This window comes from Sorex araneus, chromosome 3, assembly GCF_027595985.1.
Source record: "Sorex araneus isolate mSorAra2 chromosome 3, mSorAra2.pri, whole genome shotgun sequence".
Classification (NCBI taxonomy): Eukaryota; Metazoa; Chordata; class Mammalia; order Eulipotyphla; family Soricidae; genus Sorex; species Sorex araneus.
In genome coordinates, this window is record NC_073304.1 from 219124663 (window position 1) to 219142844 (window position 18182).

Here is an 18182-nt window from a genome sequence, read left to right on the forward strand (position 1 = left end):
GCTTTGCACTCAGAAATTACACCTGGCATTGTGCAGGGGATCATATGGGATGCTGGGGATTGAACCTGGGTTGGCTGCATGCAAGGCAAATGCCCTACCCGCTGTGCTATTGCTCCAGCCCGGGGTAGCCGTTGATGCTGGGCTGTGGAGACAACTGACCGGGCGAGTGTGCACCAGGCTTCACCCGGCACTACGTGGCCCCCCAGCAACTCCCAAGCTGGGAGCCATCCCCTGAGCACCGCCAGGTGTGGGGCCCCCACCAACCCCTCAACTAAAAAACCTTTCTTGTGGTTCTGATACAGCTATTCCCTTTGGACTGGGCCCATCAGGGCTGCTCCTCCAGCATCAGTCTGCCCTGCAGTGGCCCCCCGCTATTCAGAGAGTGCGGGAGAGACAAGTCATGGCTGCTGGCAAGCTGGTGTGGCTGGAGCTTCAGCTGGAAAAAGGTGATGGATAAGCCCACCCTACTCTGATCCCCCACTCCCCACCCCAGCCCTGACCTTAGTCCTTTCTCCTGAAAGGATCCTTTGGAAAACTAAAGTTCCCAAGGACTCCAGTGCTCCAGTTCATCAAAGCTCACACTGCAGTTGAACCCAATAAACACCGTTTAAGGGCGTCTCTATGGTAAGGGGAAAATTAGTTGCCTCATGCTGGCATCTGTCAACAACATATCCAAAACTTGGCCAGCAGTGGGAGCCGAGAGCTTGGGTGTTCCCAACTAAATCAGTGTTGGCATCACCACCCACCATATATATATATGTACAATTTTTTTTCTAGGGGGGGAGGAGCGTACTCCTGGCAGTGCTTAAGGAGGTGCTACGAGGGGCTGTATGAACTGTGGGGGGCTGCCGCATGCAAGCTGAGCACCTCACCCACTCTCTCGTCAGCCTCCTCCCTGTAGACTCAGGAGAGAGAACACGTACCGACTTCACTCGGTGGCCGATGCCCATGATCAGTTTGCCTTCCTTTTTCATCTTGTTCACGAACTCCATGGGAATAATGCCGCTATCGAACGCTTTGCTGAACATCTTGGCTGCAGCGTCCAGAGCACCCCCAAAGCGGTCCCCCTGAAGGAAAAACAAGCCTGTGTTGCTCTAGGCCGTCAGGGTCGCTGACGTCATCTTCAGAGACCCGAGTGCCCTGCCCCAGCTCTGCCCTGCCGGCCGCCCCCGACAGCACTCACGATGGTGAGCAGCCCTGACGTGAGGCTGGAGACCAGGTCCTTCCCGGCCCGCGCGCAGATGATGGTGTTGTGGGCGCCGGACACCGCGGGCCCGTGGTCAGCTGTCACCATCAGGCACATCTCAATGAACTGGCAGGAGTATTTGGGCAACCTAGAGGAGGCAAGGCAAGTGGGCAGGAGAGGTCGGTGGCACTCAATCTCCTGATACCCCCCCCCCCAGCTCGGGACTTTGCTCTTTCAACACTGGCTTTTTGGGGAGGGGTGGGTAGGTGGCTGGGCCACACCTGGGTATGCTTGGGGCTTGCTCCTGGTTCTGTGCTCAGGGGTGGCAGTGTTCAGGGACCCTATGAAGTGCCAGGAACTGAGTTGGGCTTGGCCACGTACAAGGTGCACGCCTCAACCCCCATCCCCTCTGACCCTCTGTACTGCTTTGGAAACAGCCCTCGGCTGAGCCGGGAAAGGCTCTGCTTCAGGCAGACGTTTCCAGTGTGAGCTGCTTCGACTCGGCCTGTATTTGGGGCTGCCGTCCATGTACCCCATCTCCTGTCCCCAGACTGGGTCAACAGAACAGGGTTCCCAACTGCCAAATGATGGTATGGAACGAAGCCTAAGGACAGGAGGGCGCAAGCGCAGAGAGAGCAGAAGCTGTTCAGGTGATAAAAACCTGTCCACTTTTCCCAGGCGGGACCCCAAACAGAACTAAACGCATGTCTCTGCAGGTGAGGGTGCGACAGAAACCCAGGCTCCGACTCGGCTTCCTGCTCAGTGACACCCCTCGCCAGGACTGCCAGGAACCAAGTATTCCTTGTCCCCCTGCCCAGCGGTCACTCCTGGAGTGGGGGCTGAGCTCAGATGTTGCAGCGAAAACAAGTTTTTGCTTTATTGCAGCTGATGACATGCAAGATGGCAGAGGACTCACGAGAGAGGACTTTGACTGTCCACTCAGCAGCCCCCCCCTCGCCCACCCGGCCTGTTCTATGGAAGTGACCAGATCCGCCCAGCCCCCCACTGCCAGCTCTCTGCTCCTCGAAGGCCTGCCTCTACTTTTCATTGCTTTACAAGTTCCCCATGGAAAGGGGCTGGTCCAAGGGTGGCGATGAGGTCCTGGCTTTCTAGCCTTGCTGCAGACCAGGCTCCCACCCTTCGGAGATTCAGGACTAGCTTGTAGCCTCTCTGGCCTTTCTGTGGTGACCAACATGGGCCTTGGGCACCCCTCCCAGGGCTGCCAGCGCCACTCGTCCTGGTTAGGGTACATGGGGTGGAGGGGGTGGGGAGAAGGGGGGATGCCCACAGGGCCCATTATTTTGCCCTCCAGGCTTCACCTTCTCTGGAACCAGAGGAGGCCGAGGACCCCGCCGATGCCCATCTCCTCCTTGAAGACCTCCGTGATGGGCATGCCCGCGTAGATGAGCTCCTGCCCGCGCTCGTCGCAGATGCTGGTCATGAATGACGCCGGTTTGCGGATCAGGCCCAGCTCCTGAGCAGAGAGACGGAGCAGAGGGGGAGCTCGTTACTCCTCGTGCTCGGGCAGAGGAAGCGAGGCTCAGAGAGGCTTGGAGACATCCCAAGGGCACCTGACTAAGAATGCAGAGGGAAAAATGGGGATGGGGAGAGGCCTCCTGAGCAGTGCACAGGATCTGGGGCCACTCCTGGCAATGCTCGGCCACGAGTGCTCCACGCTCAGGCCCGACAGTGCTGCCAGCCACCGGGGCCACCCCAGGGGTGCTCCAGAAGTCATGCAGTGCTGGGGGTGGGGCTTGGTGGCCCATGGCCTGCAAACAATACACTCCAGGGCCAGAGCAATAAATCAGCAGGGAAGGTAGCTTGCCTTGCATGCAGTCACCCCAGGTTCAGTCTTGGGCATCCCATAGGGTCCCCCGAGCACCACCGGGAGTGATCCCCCAGCACAGAGCCAGGAGTGAGCCCAGCATCAGGTACGGTGGCCAGAAAACCAAAGTCAAAACAAATAAACAAAAAGAATAAACTCCAGCTCTTGGGCTCTCTCCCAAACCCCAGAGGAAAACATTGTTTGGTTTTCTTTTTGGGGGCCACACCCAGCAGTGCTTAGGGATCACTCCCTGGCGCGCTCAGGGGACCATACATGGTATGGAAGATTGAATGCTCACAGTACAAGGCAATGCCTTACCCGCTGTACTACCTCTTTGGCTCCCCCTAGTGGGACAGAGCAGTCACGCCCCCTCTCCCCACCCCACATCCTGGGCTAAATGGACTGAGATGAGTGGCTATTAAATGGCAGGTCCTTTGATAAGGGAGCAAGAAATGTGAAGTGGAGCAAGGAAAGCCTCTTTAACAAGTGGTGCTGGCCCATTCTTTTACATGGTCAACCACATGTAAAAGAATGGGTTTAGACCTCGGCCTGACACCATGCACAAAAGTCAGATGACACCATGCACAAATGGATTAAAGACTTCGACATCAGACCACAATCCATAAGGTACATTGAAGACAAGGTCGGAAAAACCCTCCACGATATTGAAGCCAAAGGTATCTTCAAAGATGACACGGAACTAAGCAATCAAGTAGAAACAGAAATAAACAAATGGGACTATATTAAGCTAAGAAGCTTCTGCACCGCAAAAGACACAGTGACCCGAATACAAAGGCAATCTACAGAATGGGAAAGGATATTCACCCAACACCCATCTGATAAGGGGTTGATATCAAGGGTTTATAAGGCACTGGTTGAACTCTACAAGAAGAAAATATCAGTCCCATCAGAAAATGGGGCAAAGAAATGGACAAAATGGGGCAAAGAAATGAACAGAAGCTTTCTCAAGGAAGAAATAAGAATGGCCAAAAGGCACATGAAAAAAATGTTCATCATCACTAATCATCAGGGAGAGGCAGATCAAAACAACTATGAGATACCACCTAACACCACAGAGACTGGCACACATCCAAAAGAACAAAAGCAACCGTTGTTGGAGAGGATGTGGGGAGAAAGGGACCCTCCTACACTGCTGGTGGGAATGCCGACTGGTTCAACCCTTCTGGAAAACAATATGGATGCTCCTCAAAAAATTAGAAATCGAGTTCCCATTTGACCCAGCAACACCACTTCTGGGAATATACTCCGGAGAAGCAAAAAGATATAGCCAAAATGACATTTGCACATGTATGTTCATCACAGCACTATTTACTATAGCCAAAATCTGGAAAAAACCCAAATGCCCAAGAACAGATGACTGGTTAAAGAAACTTTGGTACATCTATACAATGGAATACTATGCAGCTATCAGAAAAGATGAAGTCATGAACTTTGCATACAAGTGGATCAACATGGAAAGTATCATGCTAAGTGAAATGAGTCAGAAAGAGAGAGACAAACATAGAAGAATTGCACTCATCTGCGGAATACAAAACAACAGAATGGAGGCCTAACACCCAAGAATAACAAAAATAAGTACCAGATTTGCTCCATGGCTTGGAGACCAGCCTCACATGCTGGGGGAAAGGGCAGCTCAGATACAGAAGGGAATACCAAGCAAAAATGTGGTGGGAGGACCCGTTCGGGATGGGAGAGGCGTGCACGAAGCAGACTATAGACCGAACACATTGGCCACCCAAGACCTCCATTACTAACCACAACGCCCAAAGGGAAAAAGGGAACAGAGGGGAATGCTCTGCCAAAGAGGCGGGGTGGGGAGGGGAATGGGGTGGCAGGGGGTGGGAGGGATGACAGGGTCATCAGTGGAGAACGGGTACTGGTGGAGGGATAGATACTCAAGCTGTATATGACTGAAACACAAGCACGAGAATATGTAAACCTGTATCTGTACCCCCATGGTGATTCATTAATAAAAATTAAAATTAGAAAAAAAAATGGCAGGTTCCCTTAAAATTTCCTCTATATATGGAGGGGACAAGCTTCTAAATGTCCTAGTTCTTTTTATTAATTTTTTGCCTTTTGAGTCACACCCAGAGATGCTCAGTGGTTACTCCTGGCTCTGCACTCAGGAATTACTCCTGGTGGTGCTCGGGGAACCATATGGGATGCTGGGGATCGAACCCGGGTTGGCCGTGTGCAAGGCAAATGCCCTACCCACTGTTAAATGTCCTATTTCTAGAGTTAAGGGACAATTGCTAGCCACTCTGTTCAAGCCTATTTCCCAAAACCTCCCGACTAAACTCTGATTTAAAAAGGCTCTGGACTTAGTGGCAGAGCACTTGCCTTGCATTCTGAGTCCCTGAGTTCAATCCTGGCAACACACACCCCCAAAATAGAAATCAGTTCTTCACCTGCATCTCTAAAGTAAGAGGGGACTCTACTCCCCTCTGACATTCCCTAACAAGCTAAGCAAAGATTCCGGGCTCCAAGAGATAGCACCAGAGTGAAGGCGCTTGCCTTCCATACTCAGAGCCAGGGTCAACCCCAGGCACTGCGTTATGGTCCCCTGGCCACAGCCAGGGATCGTTCCTGTGCAGAGAGCCAGGAGAGTTCCTGAACACCACACTGGGAATGGCCCAAATCAAACAAACCTTCCGGGGGATACTGCCCCAAATGCCCCCAGGTCAGATCACAGAGCTGTGGGGACACACTTGCTGTCCTGTGGCCTCCTGGGCCCTGGCTTGTTTCCTGCTGCTCAGAAGGAGCCACCTCACAGGTTCCAGCACACAAAGAAGAAGAATGGCTGTCACTCCCTCAGCTGTCTCCCTCAAGGTGAGATTTGCACCCCAGAGAGGGGATGACAGGGTTCCTCGCACGAGGCAGGAGGGGCCTGGTTTCCAGGGATTTGAGCCCCAGTCAAATCCACACCACCACCGTCACCATCCTCAGGATTTCCACAGCACCTACCCTGGCCCAGGAGTAGTCCATTGGCACGGTGGGGGGCGGCACCTCCTGAGCAGGTACGATGACCCCTTTGGCCACAAGATCCTCGTACACAGACCTGGGAGGTGAGAGAGAGGCAGGAGAAAAGACGAGACGGGTGCTGTTATTCTGGACTCCTCCAAGCCAGCCCAAGAACGCGTCAGCAGCTTGTTTTTTACCGGCCGGATTCCCCCAGGATTCACGGAGACGCCCGACAGCCCACGCCCCCTTCTCTGGAGGAAGCTTTAGAGGACACTGAGTCTGGAGGCCAAGGCAAGGGGAGGACGGGGAAGAGACAACAGGAGTCCCAGTTACTCTTTTTTTTTTTTTGCTTTTTGGGTCACACCCGGCAATGCACAGGGGTTACCTCCTGGTTTTGAACTCAGGAGTAACTCCTGGCGGTGCTCAGGGGACCATATGGGATGCTGGGAATCAAACTCGGAAACCCGGGTCGGCCGCGTGCAAGGCAAACGCCCTACCCGCTGTGCTATTGCTCCAGCCCCAGTCCCAGTTACTCTTTAGCGACTGAGTAGTGAACACAGCTGCTCAATTCTCACGTAGGACCAGCCCAGGAGGTGGGCTCAGAAGCTGAACCCAGAACCTGTAGCTGCCGCTTCTACAGGCAAAGGGAGAGCCTCGGCGAGGGCGGGGGGTGAGGGGGGAGGTTCCGGGAGCACCTGCACAACTCAGCCTGAGGAGCTCGGGGACCTTGGGGGGCAGTGCGTGGGACAGGGCGCTGCTTGGGAAAGGAAGGGGGCTGGCTGCCTCCCAAGGCCACTCACTGGATGATCTCTCCGAGCTCATCAAAGCTGCGGGGCACAAATACTCCGGCCTCTTTCAGAGCCTGGTTCTTGGCTACGGCTGTTTCCGAAGCTTGGTTGGCACATGCTCCGGCATGGCCAAACTGGACCTGGGAGGCAAAGGAGAGGCGGCTTTATAAGTCCCGTTTTGGTTTTTCAGTCCCCCAAGGGGAATGTGGGCTCCTGGGAAAACACCGGTGCTGATTAGAGGCTGGACCCCCGATTGCTCGGGTCCCGCCTCTCTCAGGCCCACTGAGTGGATGGCAGGGATAACCCTCCTTTCACAGACGAGGAAACCGAGGCACAGGAGTCCAGGAGCTCACTTAAGTCACACGGCTAGAGTGTATGAGCCCAACAGTACAACTCCCCGAATGTCTTCTCTTGGCTTCTCCTGGAGAACAGTGGCCAGGGAGCCCATCTAGACCCTCCACAAGACAACATGGCAATTGGGGCCGGAGCTATAGGACAGCGGGGAGGGTGTTTGTCTTGCAGGTGGCTGACCCAGGTTCGATCCCCGGCATCCCATATGGTCCCCTGAGTATCACCAGGAGTGATTCTTAAGTGCAGGGCCAGGAGTAACCCCTGAACATCGCTGGGTGTGGCCCAACTGGCTACACCCCCCCACAAAAAATCAAGCTCGAGCTGAGCTCAGACAGGACCCCCAAACAAACAAAATTATGTCTTTTGTTTGTTTGGGGGTCACACCCAGTGAGGCTTACCCACTTACTACTTACTGTACCCACAGTACTACTTCAATGGCCCGTTCGGGACATTCTGGGCGGAAGGTGAGCCCACACCCCTTAGGTGCTCAGGACTTTCTCCTGGGGAGGCTTGGGGGTGTTACAAATCATTTTTTTTTTTCAGATTCTTTTTTTTTTTTTTTTGGCTTTTTTGGGACACACCTGGCGAATGCACAGGGGTTACTCCTGGCTCTGCACTCAGGAGTTACTCCTGGCGGTGCTCAGGGGACCATATGGGATGCTGGGATTCGAACCTGGGTCGGCCGCGTGCAAGGCAAATGCCCTACCCGCTGTGCTATCGCTCCAGCCCCGGGTATTACAAATCTAACTGTATTTGGCATGTGCCAGGTAAGCACCTTAGCCCCTCTTAACTGTCTGGCCCTGCCTTGGACACATTTTTCTAAAAAGGAAAAAAAAAATCGGTAACAATACTTGCTGGAAAACGAAGTGGGTTTGTTCCCCTGGGTCACTGTTCCTACCGAGTAACCATTCCCTGGAGCCGGTCATCAACTACCCCCCTTCCACACGAGCGCACTGAGGTTCGGATGGGAAATCCCCGGGAACGTGGGGGCCGATGGCGACGGGCAGTCAGGGAGAGGGACGAGACTGTCACGGGGATGAGCTCAGTGGTGGCTGTCTTTCTGAAGCTACTGGAAAATGAGACAGAAGTGGGCATCTGGGCCCCCCACCCCGCTGCAGACCCAGGGCAGGTGGGGAGTGACACTGCCCTCCGGTGTCGCAAGCGCAGGGCGCTGGCCCAGGGCACGCAGGTGGCAACCGGGCAACTCGCCTCCCAGTGTGCTTGTGGCCACGGCGGGTAACAAAAAGGGCTTTCAGCGTGGGGAAGATTAGGCGCTGCTGCTCTGGCCGTGAGGTGGGAGGTAAACACGGGACTCAAAGCAGCACATTGTGGGGCTTATCAGCGCGGCTGGGTGTGGGGAGAAGGGGCGCGGGCCTCGCACTCGGAACACGCCGGGTTGGTTCACAAGCTTAACCCTTGAGGCTTCTCAGAGCCACCGCCAAGAGCACTGATGGGCAGATTGGTTCTGAGGTTTCATTCGGTCCCTGCCTTCCCTTCGGCCCCTCTTCTGTGCCCGCCCGGGAGCAGAGGGTCCACACACTTGGCAGCCTGCTAGCACCCACCCAAGTTCTGCTGGTTCGCCACTGGTTTGGGTTGTTTGTTGTTGCTGTTCCAAGGCTCATGGCTCCGGGACCCACTTCTGAGAAATGCCACCTTACCCGGTGATACTCAGGGCTTACTCCTTCCCGGCTCTGAGCTCAGGGATCACTCCTGGAGGGCTCGGGGGACCATATGGGATGCCAGGATCGAACCTGGGTCAGCCACACACAAGCCAAGTGCCCTACCTGCCGTACTATCTCTCCACTTTTTTCTCTCCACTCACCTGCTGTACTATCTCTCCTCTTTTTTAAGCCCCCAAAGGTTTTTTATTTTTGCTGTTGTTGTTTTGCTTTTTGGGTCATACCCGGCTATGCTCAGAGGTTACTCCTGGCTCTGCACTCAGGAATTACTCCTGGCGGTGCTCAGGGGACTATATGGAATGCTGGGAATCAAACCCGGGTTGGCCGTGTGAAGGCAAACGCCCTACCCGCTATACTATTGCTCCAGCACCCCCAAAGTTTTTTTTTTTTTAAAAAAAGGCAGCTCAAGCCTTGTCTGCTCAAGGAACCCCAATCCCTCAGCTGGCTGGTTCCGGCTCACGACTCCGGGGGCACTCTCTGGCCTTAGTCTTCCTCACTAAGACCCAAGCTAGCTCCAGAGAGCTATATCTTGACGTGAGCGAACCAGCAGTGAACATTCGTGAAGGGACAAGCCAGAAGTAATGCTGCTGGCTGCAATAATCGCCTCCCCCCACGTCTAGAGGCAGAAGCACCATGCCCAGCCTTACCTCGGAGGAGAACATGGTGGCACAGGTCCCGATGCACCAGCAGACCACGGGCTTGGTGAGGCGACCCTCTTTGATGCCCCGGCAGATCTTGTATTCCTCCGTGCCCCCTATCTGCCGGGGACCAGGGCAGGAGAAGAGCCTGTGGTTAGCGCGACCCACCGCAGGGAACAGCCCAGGGCGCAGGGGCCTGAGTCCTCCAGTGTCCCAGGGCAGAGCTGGGTGAGGAAAGGAGGGGACCCTTTGCCCCAATAATTGCGAAAGAGTCGAATCTGCCTGGAGGGCTGGGAAGAAAGTGCAGGTGACCTCAGGGAGTGCCTTGGCTCCGCGTTCCTGACCGAGGCCAGGCCTCGGCAGGGGCAGAGCCCGAGGACAGGTTCTGAAATGTCCTCGTCCAAATGAGACAAATGCATGCTCCGTTCCAGCTCTCTCTGGCAGCCAGCAGCAGAGAGGCGGCCAGCCAGCGTGGAGCGTCGTCTGCACAGACTTGAACGTCTCGGCACTGGGAGGCAGTAGATCTTTTTTTTGGTGCCAGAGGCGGCCGCCGTGGGCCGGGGCTGGGGCTGAAGCCGTGGAGCACTGGCCTTCTAGACGCCAGGCGCTGGGCTGGCTGGGTCCCCAGCACCTGGCTGGGGATGTTTCCCCCCCCCTTGCCCTGCTCTACCTCCCAGCCCTGCTCAGAGGCTGTTCCTGGCCCTGGCACCCCAGGAGTGATGCCTGGCAGTGCTTGGGAGGAAGGGAACTGTATGTGGTGCTGGGGATTTGAACCGGGGCTGGCAGCGTGCAAAGCAGCACCTTAACCCCTGTACTACGTCTCCAGCCCAGTGTGATCCTCTATTGTTTGTTGTGGGTCACAGCTAGCGGTGCTCAGGGCTGACCCCAGGCTCTGCGCTCAGGAATCACACCTGGTAGGCTTGGGGGGCCTTATGGGGTGCCAGGGATCGAATTTGGGTCGGCGTGTGCAGTGATTTCCGAGTGCAAAGCCAGGAATAACCCCGGAGAACCACTGCGAGCACATGGCCCAAAAACAACACGAGACTAGGAGCCAGAAACAAACACAGTTCAGTGGGCCAAGCACATGCGCGGCATGAGGAGGACTGGGTTTCCTCCTAGGGACTGCACGGTCCCCCGAGCACTGCCAGCAATGACCCTCAAACCCTGGTAGTAGCCTCCAAGCACCACCAGGTCTGACCCCCACAATGAAATGAAGTTTTAAACAAAGCAGTGGGTCAGGGGAAGGCTCTGAGGTTCAGAATACAGGCTCTGCCTTTGGGAAGCCCCGCACTGATCCCACACATGAGTTGTCCCCTAAACAATGAGCCAGAGAGCCGCTGAGCACCTCTGGGTAAAGCCCCAAGGTGAACAAAAAAAGGTGACAGTCTCTAGGCCCAAGAGTCAGGGGTAGAGCTGCCAGGGACTGTCACTTGATACACAGAAATTAAAACAAAACAAAACAAAACACATTCTCCTCTCTCTTTGGTTTTTGTGCCTCCTTTGGCAGTGCTCAGCGGTCAGTATGGCCATACTGGGAGCGTGTGCAGTGCTGGGGATAGAATCCAGGTGACCTGCGTGCAAAGTATGTATTCTAGTCCCCGGGGCCCTCACACCAACCCAAGCAAGCCAGACAGAAAGCAAAATAATAAAGATAAATTTTATGGTCAGAAAACTGGGGCTGGATCAATAGTACAGAGGGTAGGACATTTTTTTTTTCAGAGGGTAGGGCATTTGCTGGCACGCAGCCAATCGGGGTTCAATTCCCAGCATCCCATATGGTCCCCCAAGCACCTTCAGGAGTAACTCCTGAGTGCAGAGCCAGGAGGAACCCCTGAGGATCGCCAGGTATGATCCAAAAGAGAGAAAAAAAAAAAAAGGAAAAAAAGAAAACTAGAAAGGCTTTGAAAAGTGAACTCACCTCCCCGAGAACCACAATCATCTTAACCCCCGGAGTGTCCTGGTAGCGGAGCACGTGATCCATAAATGTGGAGCCGGGGTACCTGGAGAGAGCAGGGTGGGCGGGGGGCTAGAGGTGAGTGGGGAGGCACGTGAACAGATGTGGGGTGATGTGTGGAGGCCCTGACTCAGCTGTTGAGGATACCAAGAGAGCAGTGCAGGGTGCATGGCTGAGTCCTGGGAAGAGATGGACCTTCAGGCCTGTTCTGGCAGGGGCAGGACTCAGTGATTAGTTTTAACTAGCCACAGAGATGAGTCTGCAACCTCTCCCTCTGACCTCCGACCTCCAGGCCTAGCTAAGACAAGAGGAGCTTCTGCCACTCGCTCTGGGGCAGCCAGCAGCCAGCCGCACACCAGCTCCTGCCTTCTCCCTGCCAGAGGCACCCACAGAGCCATACTCCAAACCCACAGAACCATCTGGAGAAGAAATGCATGGCGTTATTTGCAGCCACTCACCTGGTTTACGAGAAGGCTGCAATTACTATACGGTGCTGACCTGGGCCCAGGAACGGCACTTCTAGTGAGGACGGTGTATGGGACACAAAAATTGACACGGGCGGGGGGGGGGGTGGTGTTTGGAGTGATAGCACAGTGGGTAGGGCGTTTGCCTTGCACGCAGCCGACCTGGGTTCGATTCCCAGCATCCCATATGGTCCCCTGAGCACCGCCAGAACTAATTCCTGAGTACAGCATCAGGAATAACCCCCTGTGCATCATTGGGTATGACCCAAAAAGCAAAAAATAAATAAATAAATAAATAAATAAATAAATTGACACGGGGGTTAGCAAAATGATTAAGGCCACACAAGACTGTGGATTTCCCAATGCTTCTGACAGGCTCAAGAACCATAAACCCAAAGCCACAGAACACGGAGCGTGGCCTGGACTCAACTGACTCCAGAGCCTTCTGTATAGGGACACCTGGGAACAGGGGCTCCCCAGACAGGACATAGCCCTAAAAACCTTGGAGTGGGCATCCCTGCTCCCCCTGGCCCCCACTGAAGTGATCTCGTAGTCAGGAGGATCAAGGGGACACGGTCTCCCAACAGTGCCCACTTTTTGGGCCTCACGATAATTGCAGGGGCGATGGGATGGTGATAATAAAGGGCAGAGGCTCGCTCTTATGATGTGATTCAGCACCAGGCTTTACTGAAGCTACTGCTCCAGTAAGTACCTACTGCCTGCGGTTCCCCCCCTAACTAAAACAGCACAGAGGCTGTTGGCAAGAAAGCAAGAAATATGCATTGGAGTCTGCCCCAGGTTCCTGAAAGAGCTCCTAAACTTGGCTTTCCCCCACCCACCGTGCAGGGATGGAATTCAGGGCCCCCTACATACAAGACAAGTGCTACATCTGGGCCACACTACCTGGCCGTCCCACAATGTCCAGAATCTCCTGTGATGGGTGTGAGGAGGTTCTGATATTTCGTCTTTTGTTTTTATGGGCACTCCCAGTGGCGCTCAGGGGAACCTATGGGGTGCTGGGGATTAAACCCGGACTGGCCATGTGAAAGACAAATATCCTACCCTCTGTGCTATCTCTCCAGCCCCCTGATATTTGGTCTTTGACCCTGGTTCTTGACACAGAGTCCCTAAAATCCTTAACACCCTCACTTGCTCTCTCTCTCACTCTATCTCTAATGAGGTAACTCCTGGATGAGGGCTAGTCGTCAGTTAAGCTGGGCTGGTCTCTCTCTCTCTCTCTCTCTCTCTCTCTCTCGTATTGACACCTCATTGAGAGAGAGAGAGAGAGAGAGAGAGAGAGAGAGAGAGAGAGAGAGAGAGAGAGAGAGAGAGAGAGAGAGAGAGAGGAGCTCTGGCGTAATTCTGATGGGGACTATATGGGGTGCCGGGGATCGAACCCTGGTCAGCTGCATGTGAGGCGAATACCCTCCCACAGCACTATTGCTCCGGCCCAAATTCTTGTCATTTTTTGAGCAGAGCAGCATCTAGCAGAAAGCTTCCAATGGGGAATTCCCTGGGTGATGGGAGTGTCTCCTGCTCTAATGAGGTTACTCCTGGATGAGGGCTAGTCGTCAGTTAAGCTGGGCTGGTCCCATTCCCAGCCGTCACCTGAGGGGGTTGGGGGTCAGCATCCCAGCCCAGCACAGCCAGGTGCTGGGAGGCGGCAGGGTGGAGCAACCCCCACATATCCCTATCCCTCCCCTATATCCCCTTCACCCCAGTATTGACACCTCATTTTTTTTTTTTTTTTTTTGCATTTTGGGTCACACCCGGTGATGCACAGGGGTTACTCCTGGCTCATGCACTCAAATCCAGGAATCACTTCTGGAGGTGCTCAGGGGACCATATGGGATGCTGGGATTCAAATCCGGGTTGGCCGCGAGCAAGGAAAACGCCCTACCCACTGTGCTATATATCTCTCCAGGCCAACACCTCATCTCTTTTCATAACAAATCGTCGGTGGTCCCCGGAGCCCATCAGGAATGATCTCTGAGCACAGAGCCAAAGGGAAGCCCTGAGCATAGCCAGGTATGGCCCCCCCAATCAGAAACAAGCTGGAAAGTACACAGGTTCTGATTTCTGTGAGTCATTCGAGTCACTCACCAAATCCAAGGAAAGGGTCATGGAAAGTTCCACTTAAAGCCCATGCTGCCTATTCTGCAAAACCCACAGTCCAGGTTTGTGGCTGGGCTCGGCTGCGGAGCGTGGCTGCTGGGGCTGAGCCCGCTCTCTGGCCTCCTGCCGTCTCCGGCAGAGGGTCCGGATGGGCGATGCTACCACCTCTAGCCACACAACCCTCACAGCTCCCCAGGGAGACAGGGAAAATGCGAGTTGAAGCCCTTGGATTGGATTTCAGACTGGGTCCCTGCTGAGCACTGTACACTGCTGCCTCCCTATGGTCACGACCGGCAGCAAACAGCCTTATCAGGGCTGCAGATGGGTACAGCAGGTAGGGCACTTGCCTCGCATGCCTTGGATTGCAGGGACCCTATATGCTCCCCCAAGCATATAGGAGTGATCCTTGAGTGCAGAGCCAGAAGTAAGATCTGAGCGCCGCTGGTTGTGGCCCAAAACACAAAAGAATAAATTAAAAAAAAAAAAAAACACTAAACAGTAACACTGGCAACTGAAAAGCCAACCAGCTTTTCAGCTCATCCCCACAGCCAGCTCCACACGCCTTCCGCTTAGTTTCTGCACCCGATGCCCCGGGCCTGCGGCCTCCCAGCTCCTGCCTCGGGGCTTCGGCTACTACACGCCCTGCTGGGTGAGCGGTGAGCCTCCCGGGGCTCCCTGTGCCGCCCTGACGCTCACCTGTCCCCGCCAATGGCCACGCCTTCGTAGACGCCGTCCGTGGTCCGAGAGATGATGTTGTTCAGCTCGTTGGACATGCCCCCGGAGCGTGACACATAGGCCACACTGCCCGGCCGGTACAGCTTCGAGGCCAGGATGTTGTCCAGCATCCCCCCTGTGTTCCCGATCTTAAAGCATCCGGGTTTGATGCCTCCAACCTATAGTGGGAGAACCGGCAGGTCAAAAGGATGCAAAGGGGCAGTTGCGTATGGGTGCAAGGGAAGCCTGGTACCCCGCTGGCCAGCATGGGAGAAAATACCAAGGGGGGCCCTGACTTTCCTCTGGCAGGAGGCCCTTCCCCTCTTCCTGCAGGGAAGGAGATCGGGCCTGGCCTGCAGCCCAGGGCTGCTGTAGCCCAGCACTCAGGGTGGTCACCTTTGCCCAACACTACCCTGATCTCGGCATTTAAAAAAAAAAAAAATCCAAGTCTTTTGCCTCAGCACCAAACTGAAAACAAGCAACCAAAAAATTCCAGGATGGGGTCAGAGCAAACAGTACAGTGGGGAGGGTGCTTGCCTTGCATGTGGCCTGCCCGGGTTCAATCCCTGCTACTCCATATGGCCCCCTGAGTCCTGCCAGGAGTGATCCCTGAGCAACAGAGCCAGGAGTCAGTCCTGAACACTGCCAGGTACAGCTCCAAAACAAAACAACGAAAATATTTTGAGAAGTTTCTCCTGTGAGACCTCTGGGACACAAAAAAGGGACCACAGGGGCCGGAGCGATAGCACAGCAGGTAGGGCGTTTGCCTTGCACAAAGGCCGACCCGGGTTTGATCCCCGGCATCCCATATGGTCCCCCAAGCACCGCCAGGAGTAATTCTTGAGTGCAAAGCCAGGAGTAACCCCTGAGCATTGCTGGGTGTGACCCAAAAAGCAAAAAAAAAAAAAAAAGGACCAGAACGAGAATTTAATGACGACCGCATTTGCCTTGCATGCAGCCAACCTAGGTCCGATCCCCAGCATCCTATATGGTGCCCTGAGCACCACCAGGAGTAGTTCCTGAGTACAGAGCCAAGAGTAACTCCTGAGCACCAAGTGTGGCTAACACACACGCACACAAAGTTTTTTTTAAAGAGCAAGAGAGTCTCAGTGGTCTGTCTTTGGTGCAAGGAATAATCAAAGACTGAGCAGTGGCTGTATGGGGGTGGACAAACACTTCACTCTCTCATTAACCCTTAAAAGCCATAAAGGCACCATAAAGACACAAGGACCCGGGAAAACAGCCCCTGAAAACAACTAGCCGGAAGTGGACAGGCATAGCTTCTAACAGCCGGTACTTCCTGCAACAGGGATTCTCAGTAAGCACTGGACTGCGGCACAAAAGGCTGAAAGCCAGCACGGTCAATCTCCCAGTCTACAAGGAAGTCAGTGGACCAGGAGTTCCTGCAAGCCCAGTGATCCGCAAGATAGCCCTGAACACAGGCGGAAGGCTTTCAGGATGGGACTGAAGAGATGGAGGGGAATGAGAGGATGGAGGAGAGAGAGGGGATGGAGAAGGCAGAGGGGACGCTCACAGTGGCAGGGCCGATGATAGTGACTCCCTTCTGGTCGGCCTTCTTGATCAGCTTCCTGGTGAGGGCTTCAGGGATGCCTTCGGCGATGATGGCAATGGTCCGGATCTAGAGGAGGAGCACAGATCCTTCTAGTACCTTCCTGCCCAGGACGAGGCATTCTCCTTGACACCCCACACCTTCATGCACCTGTCCAGGTTCTAGGTACAAAGAAATGCTACAAACATGCAGCTCTTCTCCCCATAGACCAATGCTCCCAGTCCAGAGAAATGAACAAGGACACTTAAAACCCATCTCCATGGGGCTGGAGAGTTAGGACAGTGGATACGGTGTTTGCCTTGCACACAGCTGACCTGGGTTCGATCTCTGGCATCCCATCTAGTCCCCAAGTTCCAGGAGTAATCCCTGAGTGCAGAACCAAGAGTAGCCCCTGAGAAATGCTGGGTGTGGACTCTTCCCCCAAAAAACAAAGGATGGAAGGAAATAAAGTAAAGAGCAGTTATGTAAAGTGATTCATTCCTTCTGTTTATCCTGAAAAAGCTTTGGCCACTTTGCACTGTTTCTGGGAAATGGAACTTGAGGTATTTATTGCCGTCTTTTTATTTGTCAGTATGTATGTGTGTGTGTATGTATGTGTGTGGTGTGTGTGGGGGGGGGGTGTGGTGTGTGTGTGTGTGTGTGTTCTGGGGCCAGGGTGGGGAGGGGGCTGGTGGGGAGATTGGGACACACCAATTTCAGGGCTTACTCCTGGCTCTGGACTCAGGGATATTCCTGGTGGGGCTTGGGGACCATATGGGGTGCTAGGATCGAACCCGGGGCTGCTGTGTGCAAGGGCAGAGCCCTGCCCACTGTACTATCTCTTCCGGCCCTATTTGTCACTGTCACTGTCACTCTCACTGTCATCCCGTTGCTCATCAATTTGTTCGAGCGGGCACCAGTAACATCTCTCATTGTGAGACTTATTGTTACTGTTTTTGGCATATCGAAAACGCCACGGGTAGCTTGCCAGGCTCTGCCATGCAGGTGAGATATTCTCGGTAGCTTGCTGGGCTCTCTAAGATGGGCGGAGGAATCGAACACGGGTCAGCCGCGTGAAAGGCGAACGCCCTACTGCTGTGCTATCGCTCCAGCCCCCCACATTTGTCAGTATTTAAATATTCTCCTATAATACATTTGTAATAATTTTACAGTAAGAAGTAAGAAACTGATTCCATTTTCAAAGCCAGTCTCAGGAGGAAGAGGATGTGGTGGGACTGGATAGCCTGGGTAAGCAGCCCTGCCCAGCGTGTCTGATCTTTGTTAAAATACAACCTGCCTGTGGAAGATCAAGTGTCTGGCTTGGGGTTGGAGAGCCAGTCCAGGCTTTAAGGCGCTTGCTTGCCACGCACACCCAAGTCTGGTTCATCTCTGGCACTGCACATGGTTCCCCCAGCCCTGCCAGGAGTGACCCTGAGTGCAGAGCCAGGACTAAGCCCTGAGCACCACCAGGTATGGCCCAAACACCAAACAAACAAAAATTATCAAGTGTCTCCAACCACTTTCACCCAAATCACTGACTTGTCCGAGTCCCAAGGGCCCCAGGCCCTTTGTCCCAGGCATCAGGGCTGGTGACCACTGGGCCCAGGGCCTACCTGGGCGTAGTTCATCGTCTCAATGGTACTGTCATAGGCGGAACGCAGGGAAGCGAAGTTGATGAGCACATCCACCTCCGGGTGCTTCCTCATGGCATCTGCCATGTTCTTGAAGACAGGGATCAGGATCTCCTTGTGACCCCAGTAGAACTTCTGCTTGTGGTCCCCGCTGTGAGAAAGACAGAGGAGGATGAGGATGCCCTCTGCCAGCCAGGCTGGGGAGGGGGAAGCCGAGGCAGGTAAAAAGGCGGGATCTCTTCCCTCCAAAAGCTGCTCGGGCAATAGTATGGCGGGTCAGACATTTGCCTTCCACGGGGTCCA

The 18182-nt window shown here is 54.4% G+C and overlaps 1 protein-coding gene across 4 annotated transcripts in view; it reads right to left on the reverse strand.

The window, feature by feature from the left end:
• ACLY (ATP citrate lyase) overlaps positions 1-18182 on the reverse strand; it is a 45540-nt gene that overhangs the window by 4890 nt on the left and 22468 nt on the right. For all 4 annotated transcript variants that reach the window (XM_055132320.1, XM_055132319.1, XM_055132318.1 and 1 more), the window contains 10 exons: positions 17862-18030; positions 16234-16338; positions 14682-14878; positions 11371-11452; positions 9462-9572; positions 6797-6924; positions 6000-6093; positions 2506-2660; positions 1184-1334; positions 924-1067 (listed from right to left, as the gene is read on the reverse strand). In XM_055132320.1, coding sequence (XP_054988295.1) covers positions 924-1067; positions 1184-1334; positions 2506-2660; positions 6000-6093; positions 6797-6924; positions 9462-9572; positions 11371-11452; positions 14682-14878; positions 16234-16338; positions 17862-18030 — 1336 coding nt within the window. The remainder of the gene's footprint in view (positions 1-923; positions 1068-1183; positions 1335-2505; positions 2661-5999; positions 6094-6796; positions 6925-9461; positions 9573-11370; positions 11453-14681; positions 14879-16233; positions 16339-17861; positions 18031-18182) is intronic.